The 26678-nt window shown below is 32.2% G+C and overlaps 1 protein-coding gene across 1 annotated transcript; it reads left to right on the top strand.

The window, feature by feature from the left end:
- Positions 1-10644: 10644 nt before the first annotated feature.
- LOC120172232 (ubiquitin-like modifier-activating enzyme 5) lies at positions 10645-20430 on the top strand. The gene is made up of 14 exons (XM_039179747.1): positions 10645-10912; positions 11400-11468; positions 11547-11660; positions 11798-11926; positions 16161-16229; positions 16718-16870; positions 16999-17035; positions 17894-17964; positions 18094-18168; positions 18367-18441; positions 18996-19074; positions 19142-19268; positions 19709-19755; positions 20243-20430. The coding sequence occupies exons 1-14, from the start codon at positions 10823-10825 to the stop codon at positions 20380-20382; spliced, it is 1275 nt and encodes a 424-aa protein (XP_039035678.1). The 5' UTR covers positions 10645-10822; the 3' UTR covers positions 20383-20430.
- Positions 20431-26678: the final 6248 nt, after the last annotated feature.

The following is a 26678-nucleotide window of genomic DNA, read 5'->3' as shown; positions in this document are numbered from 1 at the left end:
GGGGAGGAAAGAAGAAGTGATGGCGGTATAAGCAAATTTCGAAGGAAAGTGGAGTTTGTGTACAGTTAATATCTCTCTGGTCTTGGGTTTTCAACCTCCGCGTTTAGGCCACTTGGCGCCTCTTTCTTGTCTTATCCAATTATTTAATTAATATTGTTTGAAAAAAGTACTATTATTTTAAGACTACATTATAGGAAATATAGTTTTTCAAATATTAATTAAATTATTTAATTTATTTTTATTATATTTTATTCCTAAATGTAATATAAAATAGAAAATTTAAAGTAATGTTAAAATATTAAAATCTTTTATTAATTGATACACCTATATGTAGTGTTTAAAAATTCCAATTTGATTGATTTGATTTGTCGATCCGTTGACTCGATTAAAAAGTATCGAGTATTTATAATAAAAATATTTGATTTTTCGCATCTGGTACTCAATCGTTATTTTTCTCGAGTTTTCAGGTCGGGCTCGAGTCACAAAATGTTACTTAACTGAATATCCGTCGACCCGATACCCAATTTCTTATATATTTTTATTTTTATTTATATTAAATTTTTTATTCATAATTCTCAAATTATTTTCCTCTAACTTCCTAATTTTTTAAATTTTACCAAAATAACATTCTAAAATCTTAATTTCTTACATTATTTCACATTAACTTTCTAAATTATTTTTAAAATATTTAATTTTAACTTAAAAATATTTAAAATTTAATTATATTTTTTTATTTTAGTTTTAATTAAAATTTATCTTTCAATCATGATATTTAAATTTTATGTAGATTTTATATTATAGAACTCTAAATTTTAAATTTTAATTTTAAAATAAAATATTAAAAATATGAATTAGGTACCCATAACGCGAAAATACGGGTACATAGATATAACGATCTAGGACACGAACCGATATTCTGATACTCGAAAATTTTAGAAATATGATATTTCGGATACCTGATTTTGAACCTCCTTAATATGTACTGTGAAAATTTTAAGATAATGAAGTAAGAAAAAATCTTTAAGAAAACATAAATTTGGAATTATTTTTTTCGATAGGGTCATTACTATAGTAGGGGAGGAGTCGTATTACACTCCTTACATCTAAGGTGAAGTCGCATTGCAGTCTATACATCTTAGTCTCTGCCTCAGTCGCCCGTGCATGACAATGTAAATGTCCCGTGAATCTGCCTCAAGTTGCATGCATGACAGTGTAAATGGCAGCGATAATGGTACAATTATTGGTACCCAATAAATGCTGCAATAATGGGTAATAAATTTTTATATATATAGGACTGTCACAGGATGAAGTTTAAGAAGAGAAGAGAAATGTGAGGAAAAGAAATAAGGGAAGAAAGAAAGAAATACATTCGATATTCAAAGGTATTTTTAATAATTTTGTTCTGATTATTTTATTCATAAATCTAAATCAATATAGATGATTTTTATTTTTTAGATTATTAAATTGATTTTTTATGTTGTTTAGTTTGAATGAAGTTTAGTTTAAAAATAAATTAAATTTGGTTTAACTTGAAAAAAGGCAAAATTTGGTAGATAATTTTTGGATTAAATTATTTTTGTTTAAAATAATTTAATGTTTAGGTTTTGATTTCTTTACTAATTAAATTAATTATTATTTAATTTTAAAAATATTTTTTCTACAGATTCGATTATATGACAGAACAAATCAGTTGTTGAGGCTTGACAATTAACATATTTCTAGCTATCTGAAAATGATGGTGCTATTATTATTTATTTAATACAATAATATTTTTTATTTGAGAATGAATTGTTATTATATTATTAAATGGTAGAAGTTTATTTTATGATTAATTGATTAATTTTATTATTTAATTAATTATAGAAAGACGAGCAACGAGACCTCCAACATCGACTCAATATTCCAAAAAAAATCACACCAATTGATTGAAGCTAACTTGCAAGTGGTTGGATTTTACTATGTTACATTTGTTCAAGAGTACAGGTTGGTCACAGGTTTGATCAGCGCGTTGATTGAATGTTGGATACTAGAAACACATTCATTTCATTTTGTGTGGAGGTCCCAACAAATGAGATACCAGTGGTGCTGAAAAATGATTATAGTGATGTAAAAATATTTTTCAATGGGGAGACGACAATAGAACCAAAGTTAAAAGGGTAGTGTTTGAGGTTATCTTGATTGGATGATCAATTTAAGCTCTCCAACGAAATAGTACCCAACAAGGAATTTTATATACAACTTAAGCATATATAATACAATTGGAGTTTTGATGTTGCATAAATCTTGTAAATTGGTTCACATGCACTATCTTTCGTTGTTGACAATTTTTTAGAATACTCATCAATATAGTTGGTGATCAATAATATTATCCTTGTACCGTGAAATGTGCAAGACATCATTAATTGTAAACAATAATAATATAGTGGAAACCAGTTGATGTATGATGTTGCTACAATCATAGGCTTGGCACTGACTTTCATTTTTAACACCGATTAGTAGAACTGCAGTTGAGTTTCCTCTTGCCAAAAGATAATTTTCTCTATTTTAATTTAAAATATTAATTATAATTTATATATTTTGATTAAAAATAATTAACAAATATTTTTTGATTGATATGCATATGATGACATAAAATAGAAAAAACGAGGTTGGTGTATAATAATATTAAAGAGTTTAGGTTGAAGATCGTTATTTATGGAAAAAGGAGGTATATATAATATAATACATTATTATAATTAATATTTTATTTTTATTTATATAAATTATTTATTTATTTATAATTTCAGCTAATTAATTTTTATAAATTTTAATTTTACATTTTAATTGGAGGGTGTACGTAGATGAATAAATTATTGCGTGTGTGTCGCAAGATGTTTGAGATGGTTGTCAATATTTGTGTGTTGTTACACCATTGATTCATTTTGCCTTTATTGAGATGCAATTTTCGGATAGAGTGTTGAGATAGTTCGGCTTCCGCCAGCCTATTTCGAGGATTCCATGGGATCATGACCGCCTCCACAAATTTGATGGACGAGTAATGTAACATCCATAGCCCGTATACGTCTCGAAATACAAGCCATAGATGTCACATCAACGTAAGAAACATTCGTTCAACTGAAATGCTTAAAATTTTGTTTCATTTTAAAAAACTCATGTTTTAACTTAAGTTATTTTATTAATATCCTAAAAATTATAAATTAATGTTTTATCGTAGAAAATAAATTCATTCGTCAAACTGTGATTAGACAGTTTAGTGTATTTTCATAAATCATTTAAAACATTATATATATTACTCATGCATAAATACTGATAAAACTAGACTAGGCAAAATAAAATGGTCATAGTTTAGTATTACATACCTTTTTAAAATAAATTCGATAAAGTAAACCAACTATATAGTGTACATGCCACTAATAAGTCAAAGATAGGATAGGCGGCAGGTTTGATTTCCAAAAGATGCTCGGAAAGCCCCTCACTTCGAGTCATTTTTCTTTATTCGAACCTACGCATGAAAATCATCAAGTGCTAAGTAAAACTTAGTGAGGCAACAACATAACTAAATTGATATATAACATAAATTTCGTAAAGTATTATAAGATAAAACTGTAATTTTAATAAAAACTTTCAAACTTTCAAACCGAGCTATTCAAGCTGATTTCCCCTTGAAAACCTGAAAATCATCATCTCATGATTTTATCAAAAATCATGTAAATCAGCATCAAATATCATAAACAATTCATATTTCTTTCGTACATATTTCAGAACTTTCATTTAATTTTCATATTCTGTCCTTTTCTATTCCTGTCATAACTTTCATATTTATTTGTATAGTCCAATGTATATGTAAGAGAATATAAGGTACGTGAGTAGAACATAAGGTGGCACTGGGCACATCACAGTGCCAATCATAACTGAAACATATAATGCACTCCAAGTACAATCATAACATGAAAACCAACGGTGCAGATAACTGAAAACTAGAAAGTACTCAATTTAATGGCACGCCAAATGTACCTACGACTCTCAATGCAACATACAATGGGCTTATTTATCATAATAGAACCATTAATTAATCAACGTTTGAAAATCATAAAAATGAAAAATTCATCATCATAAAAATCGTACTTGGGTCATGAAACTTATTGAAAAAATTATAGAAATCATCCATAATTAAAAGTTATAAATCATACTTGAAAATAAAATGAGGTTGACTTATCGCAAGTTATCCTCAATCATAATAATTAAATAAATTGAGTTCACTTTTACACTTATTTGTAAGTCAAAATATAAGTCTCACTAAGCTTTAGATTTAATCCTTTGCTTTCAAATGTTTTAACTACGTAATTCGTCAAAATTTCATATTCGGTAGTTTGCTCTACCTTCAAAGAAATATTGTTATGTATTAATCTACATACTTAAAAATTATTCGGTTAGTACCAATGAAAACTAGATTCGAATAAAAATCTAACCATATAAGTCACTTCTTCTAGTTCAACTTGTACAATTAATAGCAAAAATTGACTGAAATAAGTTGTTTTGAGCAGAATATGGTGCCCTGTTTTTTGGCCTATCCTCAATTAAAAATCATATCTTTTTGTATACACATCGAAATCAATATCCGTTTGTTCTAGACAAAACTAAATTGGTATAGGTATCCAATGGTATAAAATTCATCCTCTAATTATTTCTTTATAATTTATGAAGAATTTCCAAGTTTACTATTCGAATCATAATTTCTAGACAACTTTACCTAATTAGCATATTTAACTCAATTCCATAATTCTATAAGCTTAGTAAATGAACATATAGAGTAAAATCACAATTCACATAACATGAGGAGACTTCCTACCGTAGTAACTCCGTCATTATCTCATCGCAAGGCAACATTTTTGTGATGACATAAATACAAATTAGATGCACTCACCTTTTCCTCCCTATTGAACCTTCTCATCAATAATCATCTCAATTTCACACTTTTTCTTTCTCTTTCGAGTTACGTGAACCACTAGATTTATCGTGAATTCTTTCTCACCTTTGTCTCCCTATCGAACATTTTCATCGTTTGTGTGATGACATAAATACAAATTAAATGCACTACCTTTGTCTCCCTTCAACTTTTTCTAAATACATAATTAAACCACTAATTTTGAATACTTTCTAGAAATCACCTTAACTTTTCATTAAACCTATAATAGCCCTTCACTATTATGATCATGTCACATTAATGACATAAAATTTCCAGCACCTTAATAAGATATTTAAATCAACACTTAATTTGTCTCCCTTCAACTTTTTCTAAATAATAATTAACCACTAATTTTGAATACTTTCTAGAAATCACCTTAACTTTTCATTAAACCTATAGCCCTTCACTATTATGATCATGTCACATTAATGACATAAAATTCCAGCACCTTAATAAGATATTTAATCAACACTTAAACATTTAAAAACTTGAAATTTCATCCTAAATTTCTTAGACTTTCAATTTCACCTTTCACCTTACCAAACTTGCAAATCAATCCCCAAACTATTATTTATTCAAAAGTCAACATACTAAAAAATTTCCAGCATTGTGCTATTTTACCCAATGGTACTTTCACATTTTAAACTTGAAATCAAGTCCCTATAATATTGAGACTTTTCAAATTCCACCTCAACTTTAGCAAACTTGAAATTTGATTCCAATCAACTTTCTACTTAAATTTCCAGCATTTATCATATAATTCAACATTTAGTACCTCAAATTTCACATTTATCATTAATGTCCCAACATTCTCAAAATAGTAAATTAGCCCTTTTTCTAATTTAAGCTTCCAAATTGATCTCCAATTCACATAGAACACTTCTAATATCAATTCTAAACCATAGGAAATTTTTCAATATTACCCCCCAAATTTTCCCCATGGTCGAATACTATAAGGAAGGGATTCCATGATTTCATACTTAATTCAAGCATCAATTCAACCTCTAAACAACATTTCTAAACTTCTAAATCAAACCCCTAACATTATCCAAATAAAATTTTCTTCATACCCTAGTCATGGCCAAATAGTCTTATACCCAATTTCAAGTGGTTTTAATCATCACACATGCCTTAAAATTGATCTCCAACATCAAGAACATAATAATCTTTCATCAATCTTTTAAAATCCCTAAACCCTGCATAAACCCTAATTTCCAATTTCATGAAATAGACATGTTCACCATGTAATATCTATACCAAATAATACAGAATTTCATGTAGATTAATTCTCTATTTCACACCTTAATCCAAAAACCAATCATGTAACCTTAAAATGAACTTGAAAATTTTTTTTCCTTGTATGTAGACTCATGGCTTGGAGAGAAGAAATGGTTGAAAAGTTTGCTAGTTTTCTTGATTATTTTAGTGTTAAATTAACTTTAACACATGTCTTAATAATATAATTGAATATTAAATTCAATTAATGAGAAATCCTTAATTTGTCATTAATGAACCTTTATAATTACCAAATACCATTGCATTATCTTCCATTAAAATATTCTATAGTCAAAGATGAATCAACTTGGCTTTGACTTTATACTTTGGCCATGTAATTTTTGAAAATTGTATTTTTTTTCTCTAAATTTTCTACTGTTCGGTCAAATCTAAAAATTACACTAATATGTGCTAAATTTATCTGATTTAAAATATAAAAATAATATTTCCAACACTCATCTAGCATCCTTCAATTTTTTGTAAAATTCTGGTTCAATCCGATTATCCGATTTCGATATCAAACTTTATCGGTTTATAACTTTTAACACAAACCCCGTACCAAAAATTTGATTACCACAAAAATCCTTATTTTAAGCCAAACTATTCGTTTACGGGCTTAAATATATAACTTTTTAAAATTATATTTTTAGTCCCTAAACTTTTACAAGTTTATACTTTAGCCACCAAATTTTTAAAACTTACATTTTAGTCACTAGACAAAATTTGGGGTATTACAGATAAGCACATAGTGAATTGGGTTGAGAAACATACGATCTACATTAATGCTTGGAACAATAGAGCTTGATCCTTGTCAACTCTTAGTCTCATTCAAGATGACAACTTTGGTTTTCAGACTTCGCTTTACCTTAATTATTAGGATAATGAAACTCATATGACAACAATGAGAGAAAGACAACAATTTTTAAAATTAAAGAAAATTTTTGATAAAGCCAAAAAATCTATACCGAATGGAGTGAGAGTTCATTTCACCATGAAGCAGAAACAACACATGTGGATGATAGACCAACACAATCATTGGGCGATGCGTGATCATTTCATCAAGCGTTTAATGATTCTGTTGTTCCAACATACATACTCGAGTTTATGCATCTTTAGGCACTCATCTACTCTATCATGTTTGAATCAACGTATGATTTTGAGCACATGATATTTATGATGTCAAATACTATTGTTTGTCATTCTACGTTTCTATCAGAGATGGGAGAGTAGAGTGGTGGATATATATTTACAACACTGAATCATATGCCCTCAGTGAATGAGGAGGATGACTACTAGACTCATAAGCAACCACAAACCAATCGACGTCCACCTCAATATTATTATTCTATTACACCCCGACATTGACAAGAATTATAAACGGTTCATTATTTTTTGTATAAAAACTAATATAAAAAATGTTATTTACCAATTCAAATGATGGTTTAATTTCGTTTAATTTATCATACTCATTCAAATAAAATGTGGAAATCAATCACACACATTAAAAAGATAAATAAGGAAACATTCATTTAAATAAAATATGAAAATTTATCACACTCATCCAAAAAATAAATAGGAAAAACCAAACATTCATTCTTAATTCATTCAAATTGAAATAAAAATAGAAAATCAAATATTTATTCGTTCAAATACAAATACAAATACGATTACTGATGAGGCATATATCTTGTTAGATTTAGATACTTTTTTGATGACTTTCACCCCTACATAATCTGCATCTCTTTGGCTGACCTTTCTCTATACTATGAAAATTCATACTGGTATGAATATGTATGGACTCATGTCGACTTTTTAGACTTCTATGCAGGATTAAATTAGGTAGACATTCATCATGAGACTTTTTTTTGCCAATATGATTCATTTGGGATCTGTCCAAACTCATATTTGTAGACATTTAATATTACCTCTAAGTGAAAGCACTCATCAACATAAATGTACGCTTTTATACCAACATACATACATGCAACAATTGTATGAGCATAGGGATATCTCTATGCCTAAAAGTGACCACAATCACACCATATTTATCTTCATTCGTTGTGACATATGCATGACACAATAAAAGTATGACCAATTCAGTCGAAGTTATGAACAAACATTGAGGTTGTCAATCACTCGTTTGCTTCCATTGCTTCCACCACTGTAGGAGCCCAAGTTTGACATCTTTTTATGAGACACACAAACTCCATCCCTTTATCGGACCAAACTTTAGCCAACCTAAAGTACGTCTCTTGCACCATACTAGCTATTAGGAGATTTCGTGTACCTTTTAGTATCGAATTAATGGTCTCAACAAGGTTTGTTTTCATGTGTCCATATTTCCAACCATCATCATATGCTTGCGATCATTTTTCCCATGAAAAGTTTGAAGCCTACTTCCAAACACGCTCACCATAAATCACCTAAAATTCATAAACCTCTTATCAAAAGTTGGTTGGTGTAGTTCATATCCTGTAGGACTTTCAGACTAAAAAACAACTTCGTCCTTATTTTCATAGTATGTCTGTATGATGGGCAATCATGAAAAAGTTGTTGCTCATTTTCTCTATGGATTAAAAACTTGTATTTGGAATAAAAAAAATTACAAATACATAAATAGTTATACTATGATCATAAATCTTAAAATGATATTATACGATATAAAAATATTATAAACATAACAAAAATAAATATGTAAAGGTAAAATACAACTAAAAATATCATAAAAATAAATAATATTAACATAACAATAAATCGTAAAATAATTCAAATAAAATATATTCACACTTAATTCACCATTTCTTTCAACAATTTAATTTGAAAAAAAAAATCTATCTCTTTTGTCCATAAAAAAAATTAACATATTCAATAAATAATTTCATAAAAAATAAAAAAATTAAACAAATAATTTCACACTTACTCAAATCAGAATAACAGAAAAAACGCACCAAATTATCTGAAATGTTTCATCTATTAATCTTCTTTGCAATTGTTCCCTCTACCAAATATACTCTCTTCTAATTGTTTCTCATTTCTTTAGTTTTAAGATGATTATTTCAAGATATATATTTGAAAAAATAATTTGGTATCAACAACTTGTAATTGGCAGGGTATGATGAGTTAGGATATAGGGAATGCCTATATAGTTGTAGTTATGAGAATCAAATGGGCAGCTATACTACGTGCTATAATTATGCATGGCTCATGTAGGCGAGTCAACCTAAGACGTAATGTGATCCATGCAACCCTAACTCAAAGATATATGGTGATCCATGCGACACACCATGATCGCCGGGAGTACAGTACAACTAAAACTATTTCTATAGCAAGCGCCCTGGTCCAACAAATAATCTCCTGTATGTAATATTCGAGTAATTGTTTTCAACAAGAATATTAATTTAACATGATATGTACCCGTACATATTAATATGAATTAAAATAGACCAAAATATACTAAACCTTTGTTTTTAGACTCTATTATATAGTTCAAGAATGATATAATTGTCACAGTTTGATGATGGCGTGCCCTGTCAGCTCTCTTTGAATCATCATGATGTTGTAGTTGCTGAAGCAGTTACGATTACTTATGAGATTTATATGATTATCGATTTGCAACATCTTCATGTTAATAATAAGAGTGATAGTGTAAATATAGTCTGTCAGTTAACCTCGTTACAATTTGACATGTCTATTGTTGGATTTTACTTGATTAAATTTCATCGATTATTTTATGATTATCATCACCTTCGCGTTCTCAACATTCGTCGATCTATTAACAATGCAACTCAAAATCTATCTCATTTTCCTTCTTCACCCGTTTTCTTACAATTGTTTTTTTTTTCATCTCTATATTCAATATTTTTTTAAAATTTTCAAATTATCATCAACATCGCATCGGTTATCATTGATTTATGTTGAACTCTAAATTTTCCAATAACTTCTTTTGATCTCCTAATTTATATTTCAGATTTTAATGATTTAATAGTTAAAATAATTTAAAAAAATCATTGAATGACCAAAACATTAACACCTAAAAGTTAGGTGATCAAAATATTAACTACCGTTATGAGTTTAACGCTTGAGTGATAAAAATCAATGTCTCAAAAAATTAAATGATCATTTAGATAATTTACTCTATACAATATTTAAATAGATTAGTTAAAAGTTACTATTTAATATTTAAATATAATACTAATAAACTCTCATATATATAGATATATATAATATGTATAATACTAATAAATTCTTGACTATTGGGCCAAAGCCTCAAAACCATACTAACTCTAATAATGGATTATCCAAGCTCAGATTTCCAATTTTGTCTCCCATTTTAGCCCAAATTTAAATTTATAATTTGGACTCTGTTACACTTGCAACCCAAATTGAATATACATTAGAAAGCAGATTCTGACAGATAGAAACAGATTTGGCAATAAATGAAAGAATTGACCCTAGGCGTGCAAAAATGGAAACGAATTTAAAGGGAACCAAAATCCATTCTCGCAGCGGTTTTGCAGGTTTTTTTAGATTCGGTCTTTAAAAATTTTTTTGGGTCTTTCGAGAGGGACAGAGAGCGGAAGAATGGAGGTGGAATTGAAAGAGATGCTTGATGATATACTGTCTCTAAGACAATCACTGTCTGATCCTTCTCTTCATGCTTCAGTTGACAAGGTACACAGATTTCATCAATCTAGAAACATTTACATTCATGGATGCTTAATTGTATATGCTTTTATAAGATGTTTCTTTGGAGAATTAGAGGATCTATAGAGTTTGTAGATTTGTTGTGTTTCGTACTTGTTAAATTATGAAGAATGAGATTCATTTGGATTCTGGGTTTGATCTTTGATGATCTATGCACTACTTTTATGTATTAATTGGGTTTTGGAGGAGAAAGTTCTGACTTAATTTGTTAATTTTTTGCATGCGAATATCTTATTTAATGCCTTTTGTGAGATCTACCAGTGAATGTTGGTAGTGTAGTATTTGTTTCCGTTTAGCTGATGAATTGGTTCTCTTAGGTGAAGTTAAGATTTAACTTATTTACAACATATAGGAAAAGTTAAGACTTCGAGATAGATAACAATATCATGTGTTTTAGTTATGAAAATTGAACATGTTTGAACTTTGGTTGTAACCTGTTATATATTTTTTTCAGCTGCAATCACGTGTTGACAATCTTACTCATCTTGCTAAGTCTCTACCTGTTCGACGATCAAAAGTCAAGGTTTTTTCCTTCTCTGTCTTCTTCTGATTATGGTTTGTGATTTTACTACTCTTGCATGTCTAAATAATCTGTTGGCAGGATATGAGTTCTGAGGTGGTTGATAGCAATCCCTATAGTAGGCTCATGGCACTTCAAAGAATGGGTATTGTGGAGAACTACGAAAGGATTCGGGAATTCTCAGTTGCCATAGTTGTATGCCTTTCTCTTCTATTTTCTAGATGTTTCAACGATGTTTTGCCTAGCACATACTTTTAGTTCCACCATCTTGTTGTAGATTGATAATTCTTTTCCCAATTTAGTTCTCATTGATAATCGTCTTGGACTTGCAGGGTGTCGGTGGTGTTGGCAGTGTTGCAGCTGAGATGCTAACAAGGTGTGGTATAGGTCGCCTTTTGTTGTATGATTATGACAAAGTGGAGTTAGCTAACATGAATAGGCTATTCTTTTGCCCTGAGCAAGTGGGTATGTGTATCCTTTTCCATACTGTTTCATTGTGACTTTTAGTTGTAAAATGCCACTTTTCAGGGAATAGCGAATCCATATTTCTTGAAAGTAATAAAACATTATTGAATTCTGTAGAAATCAGAGTAATTCTCTGTAATTTCTTATTCTTTTCAATATGACAGATTACATATTTATATACAAAATATCTCTCTAAAGTAGGAAACTCTAAGAAAGGAAAAATAATAATCCTAGGATATGATCCCTTAAAATAAGGGATTGTAGAAATCTATTTACAAAATCATATCTCTATAGGAATGGTAACAAATCATATCTCTATAGGAATGGTAACAAATCATCTCTATAATTCCTACACTCCCCCTCAAGCTGGAGAATATACATTGTATAATCTCAGCTTGAATAGGAATTTATTGAAAACAGTCTTTGGCAAAGCCTTAGTAAGAATGTCTGCAACTTGTTCTTCTGAAGGAATGTATGAAAGTGTGGCTGTCTTTTTGTTAACTTGATCAACAATAAAATGTCTATCAATCTCAACATGCTTTGTCCGATCATGTTGAACTGGGTTCTTGGCAATTTGAATAGCAGATTGATTATCACACAAAACTTCAAAGTGATCCTCTTGATTAGTGACAAGTTTTTTCAGTAGTTTAAGTAGTCAAATTCCTTTGCATATTCCCAATGCTAGTGCTCTAAATTCAGCTTCAACACTACTTCTTGAAACGAAAGATTGTTTCTTACTTCTCCAAGTTGTAAGGTTTCCCCAAACAAAGGTGCTGTAGCCACTAGTGGATCTCCTTTCAGTAAGGTCTCCGGCCCAACTAGAATCTGTAAAGATCTTAACAGTTCTGTCATGTGTCTTCTTAAACATTAAACCGTGTCCTGGAGTTTTCTTCAAGTACTTGAGAATTCTATTTGCTGCTGCCATATGCTCTTCAGTAGGATTAGTCATTTGTTGACTTATCACATTTACAGGAAATACTATATTTGGCCTTGTCAAGGATAAATAAATTAGTTTCTCAACTAATCTTTGAAATTTCTCTTTGTCTTCCAAGGACCCATCTTCTTTGTTAAATTTCAAGCTTGCCTCCATTGGTGTATCAATCGGCTTACAACCAAGAAAACCAGTTTCTTTGAGTAAATCAAGTACATATTTTCTTTGGTTGATCACAAGTCCTTCTTTTGACCTTGCCATCTCCATTCCTAGGAAATACCTTCGCTTTCCCAAGTCTTTGGTTTCGAATTCCTTATTTAACAACTTCTTCAAATTGCAAATCTCTTCTTCATCATCTCGGATAAGAATTATGTCGTCCACGTACACAATAAGGATAGCTTTCTTATTTGTAGAAGTTACCTTGATGAAAAGAGTGTGATCGGCGAGGGATTGCTTGTAGCCGTTTTTTAGGATGACTTTAGTGAACCTCTCGAACCAAGCTCTGGGTGATTGTTTTAACCCGTATAGAGACTTGTTGAGCTTGCACACCTTGTTACTTCCTTCAACAGACTTTAAGTCAGGTGGCAACTTCATATAGACTTCTTCTTCTAGCTTGCCATTAAGAAAAGCTTTTTTTACATCAAGTTGGTGTAATTTCCAATCGCAATTTACAGCCAAATTTAGGAGTACTCGAATAGTATTCAGCTTCGCCACAGGTGCAAAAGTTTTTGTGAAATCTATCCCATATGTTTGTGTAAAGCCTCTGGCCACTAGTCTCGCTTTGTATCGTTGGATGCTATCATTTGAGTTATACTTTACAGTAAAGATCCATTTACAGCCAATAGTCTTTTTTCCTTGAGGAAGGTCCGTAACAATTCAAGTAGCATTTTTCTCCAGTGCACAAATTTCCTCTTCAACAGCCCTTCTCCATTTTGAATCCTTTAGAGCTTCAGCTATACTTGTGGGAACCTGTTCTTTATCCAAGTTTGCTGTATATGCTTGAAAAGACGGCATCAATGAATTATAACAAGCAAATTTTTCAATAGGATGCTTGGTGCACTGTCTAACCCCTTTTCTAATAGCAATAGGGAAGTCATCTAGAGTAGGGGAAGTGGACTTACTAATTTCTTCTTCTTTTTCGACAGCTGGACCCAAATTCAATTCTCGGCAAGCATTAGATTGCAAAACAGCCTCAAGAATATGTTTTCTTTTCCTTGTATAGAAACGGAGATGTTTGATTGGTGTTGTTTGTGGAATATTTTGAATGGGAGTAGGTGTATTTTCAGGAAGAGTATTTAAAGTGGGTATGGGTGAAGTAGTGATAGGTACTACCGGTGGATCAATGGGAGTAGTTACAGGTGACAAATCTGTAGCTAAGGACAAAATTGGTGGCAATTCTGAAGGTTGAGAATGAAGAGTAGGAGGAGATACCTGATGTGGCTGAAAATCCTTCCATGTCTCCCCCTGAATTTCAGCTTGAGTGAAATAGGGATCCTGCTCATAAAATGTTATATCCATAGTGGTAAAAAATCGTTTTGAAGGAGGAGGATAGCATTTATAACCCTTCTTAAGTGAAGAATATCCAACCAGTACACACTTTAATGATTTAGGATCTAACTTGAACTTATTAGGAGCAATGTTTTGGATAAAAATAGTACAACCAAATATTTTAAGTGGAAGAATGGAGGAGATAGGTTTAAAATGGGGAAAGTATTGCAAAAATATAGATTGAGGTGTTTGAAATTGTAAAACCTTACTAGGCATTCGATTGATTAAATATGTGGCAGTTAATAAGGCTTCCCCCCACAAATATTTTGGAACATTAGTGGTAAATAGAAGAGAACGAGTAACTTCAAGGAGGTGTCTATTTTTTCTTTCGGCAATACCGTTTTGTTGTGGGGTGTCAACACAAGAACTAATCTGAACTATGCCCTTTTCCCTGAAAAACGCACCCAAAGACTTAGCAAAAAATTCACTTCCATTATCAGATTTAAAGAGCTGAATTTTAGACCCAAATTGAGTGAGAACCATGTTATAAAATTGGGTAAAAACACCTGCAGTTTCAGATTTATCTTTTAGCAAATAAGTCCAAGTTATCCTACTGTGATCATCAATGAAAGTGATAAACCACTTACAATTATCAGCATTCTTCACCCGAGAAGGACCCCAAATATCATTGTGGATCAAAGCAAAAAGGTGAGAAGGCTTATATGTAGAAGGAGAATAAGTTGATTTAGTATGTTTGGCAAGAGAGCAAACTTTGCAAAAAAAAGAATTTGGCCTTTTATGAATGAATAGAGCAGGAAAAACTTTTGCAAGATAGTGAAAATTAGGATGACCTAAACGATAGTGCCATAACATAACATTATCAACTTTTTCTAAAGCGTTGAAAGATTTCGAGATTTCGGTTTTAGTAGAAGCAGGAAGAATGTAGAGACCATTCTGCAAGCTGGCCTTACCAATCATCTTTTTCGAGTTCAGTGCCTGCAAAGTACAATCAATATCATTAAAAATTGCAGAGCAGTACAAGTCGGTGGAAAGTTTACTAACGGAAACGAGATTGCAAGCCAGATTTGGTACGAAGAGGACATTTTTAAGTATAATCTGGTCATTGAGAATAACAGTGCCATGTCCTTCTATTTTGCACAAAGAACCATCAGCCGTTTTGGCAACTTTACCAAAGTTTGGAAAAAAATTGCAAAACAAATCCTTATTACCAGTCATATGATCCGTAGCACCAGAATCGAGGATCCAATTAGGGGACGACTGGGAGGAGAAAAAAACTGTAGCATGAGGTTTATCTTCTGGTTCTTTCATGACCAGATTACCTTCTGATTGAGCAGCAGAACCAGAAAAATTTTCTGGATTTGAAGTGATCTCCGGAGTAGGAGAAGAAGCTGTGGACATCATCTAGGTTGGAAAGAAACCGTAACCTAAGCTGATACCATGTAGAAATCAGAGTAATTCTCTGTAATTTCTTATTCTTTTCAATATGACAGATTACATATTTATATACAAAATATCTCTCTAAAGTAGGAAACTCTAAGAAAGGAAAAATAATAATCCTAGGATATGATCCCTTAAAATAAGGGATTGTAGAAATCTATTTACAAAATCATATCTTTATAGGAATGGTAACAAATCATATCTCTATAGGAATGGTAACAAATCATCTCTATAATTCCTACAAATTCCCACTAACCTTTTGGATGCAACCACATGTTTTGCATGGTTGTAAAGCCAGAAGCTTGGCTTTGTACCTTAATTTGAATAATCTGACTCTCAAATATCTTGTAAAGGTTGGTATGACAAAGACTGATGCTGCTGTTCAGACCCTGTCAGACATAAATCCTGATGTTGTGCTGGAGGTAAGTGTTTTTCATGAATGTCACCTTTATGTTTTCTAACGCAAAAGGTGGGGTGAGTTTGATTTTAATTAGATGATGTTTCAATTCATGGTCTACTTTGGAGTGTGGAAAACTAAGTTTATGTGGTGTGGAGTTGGAGTGTTTTACATACGTTTTGTTTTCCTTTTTTCATTACATATTCATTTAGAGTTTGTTGACAATTTACATTCTGTTTTTCGTTTTTGATCTTAATGTGCATGCTACATTGGTTTACAAGGAAGTGATGCCAAGGTTTAGGCTTTCAGTTTCTAGTGAAACAAAAGACAGACTTAATAATTTTTTTGTTATCTTACAAGATTTGTCTTCTCTGTATAGACTGTGTGATTTTTATCTAATTAATTAAGTAACGGTAAAAGCATTATGCATACGCTTATAATAATAGACAATTAATTCGGTCCTTCACTGAGCAATTTTAGAACTTACCACATTGATTGATTCATCTTCTTTAGAGCTATACACTGAATATCACAACTGTACAAGGCTTTGAAACCTTTATGTCAAGCTTAAAGAATAAAACATTTCGCTCAACCAAGGAAGGTAACGGAGTTGATCTTGTTTTAAGCTGTGTAGACAATTATGAAGCAAGGATGGTGGTCAACCAGGTATATTGACTTTGCATCAGACATGCTTACTTTTCTTTTATGCCTCATTTTGATGACCTTCTTGCATAGGAACTGTTTAATATTCTAGCATATTTGATTCTAGATCTTATCTTATTGTGTATATACAGGCCTGCAACGAGTTGAATCAAACATGGATGGAGTCTGGTGAGAACTTAATTCTCTGACTGTCATGTACAACACATAGATATGGAGATATGATCAGAAAGGATCCGCTAAATACACGGAAAAAATTGGAATTAACCATGTTAATTGAACCAATCGGTGGAAGTATGACACCAAACTAGTGTTTTCTATTAATATTCTCAATCTAATAGTAAGTTTCCTTTTAAAGATGCATGAAATCCCGTGGAAGCAATAGACTTGTTTTAGTTATAAAACCTCAATGATTCTGACCTCTTGCATTTCCACAATAAATTGAAATTGATTATATTTACAGAATGTTTAAGGAAGCATATGGAGTATCGAGTACTAGATTGATTCAGTATTCTTATAATGGCACCAAAAATTATGGGTAGACTTGGACTTACCATTGACACGTTCTAATTTGCAATAATTACAGCATGGTTGAAAAAACTGAACTGGAGGTTGAACTGGTGTGCCGTCTGATCCTTGGTTCATCTGGTTAAATTGGGTGGTTCAACCATCTGCAACTTTTTTATTTTTTCTAAATTGTATATAAATTAACACAAATTAAGAAAAATCATAATAAAACATTAAATTAGGAAAATATTTTTCTATTTAGCTTATGTGGTTGAACTACCAGACCAATTGGATCCCGGATGAACCGGTTAGTCCAGTCTGTTTTTGACAACCATGGACTACAGTGTAAAACCTTTTAACTAGGCCATTTGATCTTTGAGGTGTTTGCATGTTGTATATGTGTAGCCATGGTTCATTTCACTGAAAATAGATTCCTAGTAAAAATACAAAATTGTGCTTCAGTTGCTGCTCTGCTGCTGCTTTTGACTAAAATGAGGAAAATTTTGGACAGGTGTATCTGAGATGCAGTTTCAGGTCATATACAGTTGCTGATTCCAGGAGAAACTGCATGTTTCGCATGTGCACCTCCTTTGGTACATTCGTCCATTAATATATGCTATTAGCTTAATATATATGTGAAATCTTGAGTTTGCGAGCAATAAGTTATATAATCATGAAAGTGAAACTTGAATATGATAATACAACATCCTATTCATTTGTAGGTTGTAGCATCTGGAGTGGATGAAAGAACACTCAAGCGTGAAGGGGTTTGTGCCGCATCTTTGCCAACTACCATGGTAAGCATTTCTTTTTCTGGTTTCCTTTTGTCTTTTTCTTGTCTATAGGAAGGGTGCCTGCATCTATATCCGAACATACAGACATAAATGCATCTATCTACATAGGAACATATATGTATTCGTGAGTTTACAACATGAATGATTCTATCGATATCGCATGCATGGACTGACCTTTTCGTGTATGAACTAACTTTTCAGGGAGTTGTTGCTGGGCTTCTAGTCCAAAACACACTTAAGTTCTTGTTGAAATTCGGACAGGTTTCTCCCTACTTGGTAAATCACTCAACTCTCCCTCCCTGCTCCCATCTCTGCATGTGTGTCTGTAGATTAATGGGGGATAGCAATGAGGCGAGGCATGTTTTCCCTGATCTGTTTTTTACTTATGAATATCCGAACCCACCCCACCCCACCCTAGCCCAAACTTCATTTAATTCTTTAGCACCTGTCTCTGACCCAATGCTGAAACTAAATCAAATGTGTTATAAAATCTCATAAAACTTAGAAATTATAATTAAAAATATTTATAAATATATAGGTTATAAATTCTTAAAAAAGTAAAGACACCCCTCGATTTTTGTAAGATAGAGAGAACAAGTTCTTGTAGGTCATGGTGGGCCAAAACCCGATGGTTTTGGGGTACTTTTGCCATTCCTAAGTTGAATCCTTGCTTTATCTTCCTCTGTAATAATCCGTGGGTAGATCATTCTATTAGAAGGTTGATGTAATGCTCTACAATGTGTTCTTGGGCCGGCTTATTGTAAAAATTAATGGCTTCATGTACTTACCGTTGGTTTCTTATAGATTTTAGCTTTTTTGCTTAATTGCAGGGGTACAGTTCTCTTAAAGATTTCTTCCCAACTATGGCAATGAAGCCGAATCCACAATGTTCAAATGCTGCTTGTCTGTAAGAGAAAGAGTTTTCTCTGTGTTGCGGGTTGTTTCAGTTTTCTTCTGATGCTGGATTTAATTATCACGTTGCAGAAAGAATACCTTCTTGCAAAGCCAGCCAGGGATGCTGCGGCTAAAGCCAAGATGGAGGCCGAGGCGAAGGTTATAGTAGCAGATGTACCAGTTCACGCTGATAATGAATGGAACATAAGGTACAGAATGTTTTTAAAATCAGATCAGAGGTCAAACTGGTAAGACCTTTGGGTCCCGTTCTGCTAGACCAGTTGAACTTAAAAAAATTAAATAAGTAATTTTAATACTAAATAAATATTACATATAACAATGATTTAATAAAAGTAAGTATCCAAGGGGTTTAACTGGTGTCGTTAATATAAGTTTACCAATCGGTTCAACCAGTTCTTAGCTGGTTCAAAGGATTCCCAGTTGGATGGTGTTTTCTGGACCTGATGAACCACTGATTCCTGGTTCAATCAACTGGTCTGGTTTATATGACACTATGTACAAAACACAATCCTGGAAGAATAGTGACTGCTGCATGTTACATTCATGGATCATATCATTATATGGTTATACTTTTGGAAATTAGCCAGCTTATGCATTTTTTTGGTTTTCTTTTCTTTTGTTTTTACAGTGTCGTCGATGATAATGAGCCGAAGAGTACACCTGGCACAAGTTCAGGTTTCTTTTTCTATTTTCTGCCCTTATTTTCAAACATTCATCTAGTCTTTGTACGTGATTGCAGTATCCTATGTTACTCGAAATTAAATGTGAGTGTCAGAATGGGTATATATCTGACACATGTATATTTTTGAAGCTTTTTTCATGTATTTGGAATGACATTGGAGGGTCATATCCTTATATCAAATTCCAGTTTTGGTCGTACATAGTAAAGAATTCGAGCAATATTGGTGTTCTCTTTTCCTAGACTTCTGGTTAATATATGAATAGTCCCAAGTAGATAAATAAAAGTATTGGTTATTTCCGTTGCTTATCTTTTAATCTGTTGATCCCTAAACCCTATTTATAATGGTGAAATCTCTACCAGAGCCGGTACCGGTTTTCATCTACATTTCCGACACTATTACTGCAAATTTACAACGGCATCATTTCAGTGCCCGAAATACTGCAATATTTCATTTCTGAATGTAATTTCCTATTCTTTCAGATGCTCTTCCCGAAGGTCTCACCCATGAGCTCCCGATTGCCGATGAAGTTCTAAAGCCACCAGCATCTGGAGCCCCAGATATGGCTATCAACGACCTCGAAGATCTCCGAAGGCAACTCGATGCTCTGAATGCTAATTAACTTCCCCAACACAACTTTTGGTTGAAAGGTAGACAATTTTCTCTGGCAGATTAGGAAAAATTTTAGATTTCATTGCTTGTTAAAACATTCAAGTTTATGGGTCTTACCCTTGGAACTTTTGTGCCGTGAAATATATTATTTGATAAGAGGTTTATGTTAGACTCAGCTTGATTGAGTTTTATTTTTAAAGTTGCAACTCAATTTCATATACAAGTTGAAGTGGTCAACTTCGTTCAGTATTCGTGTCTGATTTCGAACTATTATTTATGCTCAAGTTCAAATTGTGATTTTTGTTTGATTCAGCTAATGGGGCTACCGCTCAGTTGGTATTGTTACTAATATAACAACATGAAGTTTATGCATTCGAGCATTTTTAAACACATAATTTCCTTTAATTCTAGGTTTCATAAACTCAGTCCATCTTGATCTATGACTATCTTTACCCGTCCCAGTCCTAAAAAATTGTTGTAATAAACCCGGATACTCTACCAAATGCTCCATTTACTTCAGTCCTTTTGACTCCCTGTAACTCCCTCAAACTGATACACGTGATTTGATCCGATCCGAGGTGTCACATTAGAGTTACCGGAGCGACTCACAGTAAACTTTCAGAAAAAAATTAAAATTTCGTCAAATCATATAAAACTTTAAATAATTTATAAATGAATTGTATAAGTTCAGGAAACATTTATATATATATTAAAAGCAAAATTCAATCACACAATATCAAAATAAGTTACATACTTTAATATATATTCAAAATGTGATCTACATGCCTTCTAATTATATGAATACCATACTCCACAAGCATCGTTGAACAAACTCCCAAAACTGATGTCAAACAGCAAAAGATCATTTCCTTTAATCTGAAATGCTAAGTAACATAATAAGCTTTGGGAAAACTCAGTAATATAAAACTACCAAAAGATGTTAAAGACCAAGCAAATATATGGTAAAACATGTAATTTCCTTAGTGATCCATGCATCTATAGGTTTTTGTGATGAGCATAGATTTATTTAATTAAATTATTCAGGTAATAGTTGGGAAAACCTATGGTCTATAGGAAACATTTAGAGAGACATATTCAAGAGATTGATTTGGGGTGTCTAGTGTGTTCCCACAAAACTAGAAATAAATGTACATATAGTTTAAAAACAATAGTAGTTTATTTCAAAAAATAGATTTTAAATTCACAATAATACCCTCTATCAAAAAACCGATATGCAGTTCTGGAGAACATGCTTAGACTCCATAGCAGATCCCATAGTATCCCAATATAAATTAATTTAAGAAATAAACTATACTACCAGAATCATGTGCCAGTAAAATATCTTAAAATTGAATGATGTTTATTTAAATCACATAATTACCCTTTACCCTCTACTCGTACACCAAAATACAGTCCTTCAGAACTACATCCATAAGGACTTAACCTATACCCATTAACTATAAGAGTCAATCTAAGGGAGTACCTTGGGGCCTAAGAGTTTATCTAAGGGTCACCTTAGATCCATAAGGAATTACCAACTTGATTGGAGATGAACATCCAGAACTCTATAATACATCTCAGAAAGTACCCCAAATAAAATAGTTTCATATACTAAATAGTTATATAAGACATATTTATATTTTTCAGTAAAACATGTAATCAGAGAACATATACCGAGAAAACATAGTTTATAATAGTAAATCAAAAGTTGGGATTTCGAATAGATAAAACATTCATAAATTAAAACAGATAAAACAATCATATTCCAAAGCATATTAAGTAGTCATATAGTACACCAGAGACACACTAGAGGATCCAATTATTTTTTAGACGCACTTGGTAGTTATATGGAAAGGAAAACCTAGAAGTTCTATAAATAGATCGAATTTTAGAATTGATGTCCCTATTAAAAGGGTTCGATCATTAATACATCTAATCAAACATCTAGAAATTGATGATTTCAAGATCTTTTAGGATTCAAGTGCGTCAGGAAGGTATACATGAATCTTTATATAATAATTATTTAAGATTCAAATATAACATGAGTGATTCCACCAATTTAACTTATAAGGGCATTTTAGTCATATGATTCTTAAGGAATTTGGTAATTTAATATAATAAGGGTAAATAGAGATTTACAATATTCCAGATTCTAGGCGGTTTATCGGGTTTTCGAGTCAAATCGAACAGAATAAATCCCAACTATGTGTTACTTACTAAGTATGCAGGCAAGAAACCTCACGAATATACATTGCTTGATATTGACTGCCTTATATAACTGAATCAGTTACCTTTAGAATCATCACTAAATACAGCCTGAGGGGACAAACATATATTGAGGCGATATTTATTTTATTCTTGTATTGTACAAAAATTGAGGAGGACTAACATATTTAGACATGTATCGAAATCCTTAGGAATGTTATAACGTTTAAGCTTCAACGGTATTTCATAACCTATCCAAAGATATTTACTTAATTTGAGTCAAGAGAGTATTTAAGCCATTCTAAAACCTGAGGTATTTTGGAGCACGAGATATTTTGGTCATTTCCTTCAGATCAATCATACGCATCACGTCTGATAAATTGGTATTCAAGTGATTATTTAGGAATTATAAAATTTAAAGCTTTCGCTATCTAGGAGGCTAGAAACCAATTGCCAAATTCTCACCAAACATATTAGGAATTTAACAGGTGAATCAGTAGCCTTATTGGGTCAAGTTTGAGTTCTCAAGTTAGTTTCAATATCAGGGGAGTTCTTTTCATTTTTACACTACAAGGATATTTTCGTAATTCCACATCCAAATATTTCTAGCATTAAATATTTCCACATGAATAGTCATAATTGAGGATTTCAAATTTAACTGATTCATTAATTAATAATTAATTTTGGGGTTTCCTATTGGTCATCTAATTTCCTATCTAAGTCATCCAAGTCTTAATTAGTTTACTAACATTTTATCGTAATAAAATTGAGTTTAAAATAATCAACAATAATCAAAAGTCCAAACATAAACATTCATGCATTGACCAAATTACCAACAAGTGCATAAAGTATACAAAGGATAGTAAGGTATTACCTTAGTTTTTGAGCTACATCAATCGATCATTTACACTCTTTTCGATTGCTTTCAAACTTGTGTTCGATGTCCCATAATATCTCGTATACATAGAAAAACGAATTACATAAAAAATGAGACTTTAGCTCGAAAATTCAGATCAAATACTAAAAAAGGTTATTGGGTTCGAATTTCATAGAACATACCACAAATTTGTACTCAAGACGTCAAGAAATATAAAATATGACTTTTCAGGAAAATTCAAATTTTGGTCAAAGTCAAAGTCAACCCTAATCAAAGTCAAAATCAACTCTGGTTAAAGTCAATGGTCTGGGTCAAAGTCAACAAGTCATATCGATTTGAGTTGACTCAGACCAGTTTGAGTTGACTCAGTTCGACTCAAGTTAACTTGATTTCTAGAAGGTTCAGGTAGACCGAGAAGCCTACGCATCAAGACAACACTTAGAAACACATGCGATGGCCAGAACGATAGCATCGACGTATGATTACCTTGAGTATTCTGTCATGGTAGCTGGAGAAATAGAGAACAGATTTGGGGGAAGAGATGGAATTAGGGTTCAAGGAATTGGGAACTCAAAGGCTAGGGATTTGGGAGAAAGAGGAATCGAGAAACTTACCTAATGGAATTGTGGTTTTGGAGTAAACCAAGGGAGATAACTAATCTGATGGGTATGTGGAATCGGGCCGGCCTGATAGAGAGACCCAAGTCATTACAACCATTGAAGACCAGGAGATGATGACAGCCCAATCGTGAAGCCCAAGAAGCAATCTGTTACAGGAATCTAGCAGTTAGACTACAAGACAAAGGCAGTGACAGCTGTACACAAATAATTGGCTGTTGTTATTAAATATATGTAACATAATTGTAATTGAGAATTATGCTGAGATTTTTCAATGCAATTCTTCATCTTCAACTTTCTTCATTTCTAAAATCCCCAATTCTATTACTTTCTTCATTGCAATTGTGACAATTTGGTAATCAAAGCCACGTTAATTGATCCAAAATTCGAATATTTTTTTGGGATGCCTAAGAAAAATACTTAAATGGCTGAAACGAATCCGATTGAAGCAATTGATACTTTACTTGTCGAGCAGCCAGAGGAAGTGCCGAAATGGTAGGTTGTTCAACGTGAGAAATGGGAGGAACGTTTAGCTACCTTGGAAGCTCACTCTATAGAAAATATTGGTATCTTTAGAAGATTATTCAGATGATTGCAAAAAGTGCAGAGGAAGGTGATCACTTAATTCCAGCAGCCAGTAAGAAAGGAGTTGAAATTCCTGCATAAAAAATAGAAGGTAAGATACCTTTTGAGGTTACTATAATTAATGAGCATGAAAGATACTCTTTTAAACCTGGAGAACTAGGTATTTTACAATCTAAACCTGGTGATAAACAATCTAATCCTATTCTGCCAACTGTTCCATCTTTGAGACTGGTTAGTAATGGAGATGACTCAAGAGAGAATTCTAGTGCTATTCCTGCTAATGTTGGTGATTCTGTTTCATTTTCTAGACCTCGAATTGAACTTCAGTTCTTTGATGGTTCTAATCCTAGGAGTTGGTTGCAAAAATGTCAAAAATATTTCAGAATATTTGCTATTCCTGAATTTCAACAGATTGAAATAGCCTCTATGTATTTGACTGGAAATGTTGAAACGTGGTTTGATGGGTATCTTATGCACAAACATAAGGTTACTTGGCATGAGTTTGCAGCTGATTTGTGTCACAGATTTGGCAGTAGTACATATATTGATGTGGTGGATGAGTTCAACAAATTAACTCAGAATGGTACTGTGGAAGAGTATCAGGAACGTTTTGATGAATTAATGCCTCTTATCATACAACAGAATCCTCATCTTGGGGAAGAATATTTTATTTCTAGTTTTATTAGGGGCTTAAAGGATGAATTGAAACACAAGGTTAGAGCACATGAACCAAAATCTTTGGCTGCTACATTTAAACAAGCTAAACTTTATGAACTTGCTGGTGAAATTGAAAGTAAAAAATTTCGAATTCCTGTTCGGAGTTTCTACAATTCAAATCAAACTTCTACAGTGATGAATTTCTCTAATACAATTCTTCTTAAGCCTAGTCCTCCAAGTAACAACACTAAGAAGAGTCTTTTAGATTATCGCAGAGCTAATAATCTCTGTTTTAAGTGTGGAGACAAGTTTACTCCGGGACATCAATATAAACAGAAGCATTTGAATTGTATGAATGAGGGTGAATTTGGTTGAAGATATGGAAGAAGAGAATATTCAAGAGACTGAATTACCAGATTCTGTGACTCAAACTGCAGGAGCCAAAGATTTTTAAATTTCAATGAATGCTTTAAATGGGCAGGCTAGTTTTTCAACTTTAAGAATTCAGGGGGACTGTAAAAGGAAGACCCTAAAATATTTTGATTGACAGTGGCAGTAAAAATAGTTTTGTAACTGCTGGTTGGGCTAAGGAAGGAGCAGAGGTTATTTCTACTAGACCTCTGTCAATTACTGTAGCAAATGGAGAGAAACTTTATAGCACACTCACCAGTAAACAACTCCAATGGAAAATGCAAGGACATCTCTTTGAACATGATTTCAAAGTCTTGCAGCTGGGAGAGAGTGATATGGTTTTAGGGGTTGATTAGATGCAAAAATAAAGTCCTATTTTGATGGATTTTAATGAACTGACATTACAATTCCACAAAGATGGACAACAAATTTCATTACAAGGAGAGAAAAGGATGCCAACCATTAAATTACTTTATGAGAATAAATTATAGAAAATGGTTCCTAAAGATGTTACTTTTGCTGTGGAATTCTATTTAATGATTACAGAAGAAGATTAGTTTTCAATTTTAGCAGACTTACAACCAATTTTACAACAGTACACAGATATATTTGCTGAACCTGATGGTATGCCACCTGAAAGAGGTCATGACCATGCCATTATACTTAAAGAGGGAGCTCAACCTGTCAATCTACGTCCATATATATTTCCTCACCATCAAAAGGCAGAAGTTGAGAGACAGATTAAGGAGATGTTAGCCTCTTCCATTATACAAACAAGTAAGAGTCCTTTTGCCTCTCCTTGTTTGTTGGTTAAAAAGAAAGATGAATCATGGAGACTTTGTGTGGATTATAGACAGTTGAATTCTATGACTGTTAAAAATAAATTTCCTATACCAGTGGTAGAAGATCTTCTGGATGAATTGGCTGGTTCTTAGTTTTTTTCTAAAATTGATC

Source organism: Hibiscus syriacus, unplaced genomic scaffold (genome assembly GCF_006381635.1).
Source record: "Hibiscus syriacus cultivar Baekdansim isolate YM2019G1 unplaced genomic scaffold, ASM638163v2 tig00111847_pilon, whole genome shotgun sequence".
NCBI lineage: Eukaryota > Viridiplantae > Streptophyta > Magnoliopsida > Malvales > Malvaceae > Hibiscus > Hibiscus syriacus.
Note: the sequence above shows the minus strand (reverse complement) of the source record. Positions and strands in the feature narration are given on the sequence as shown.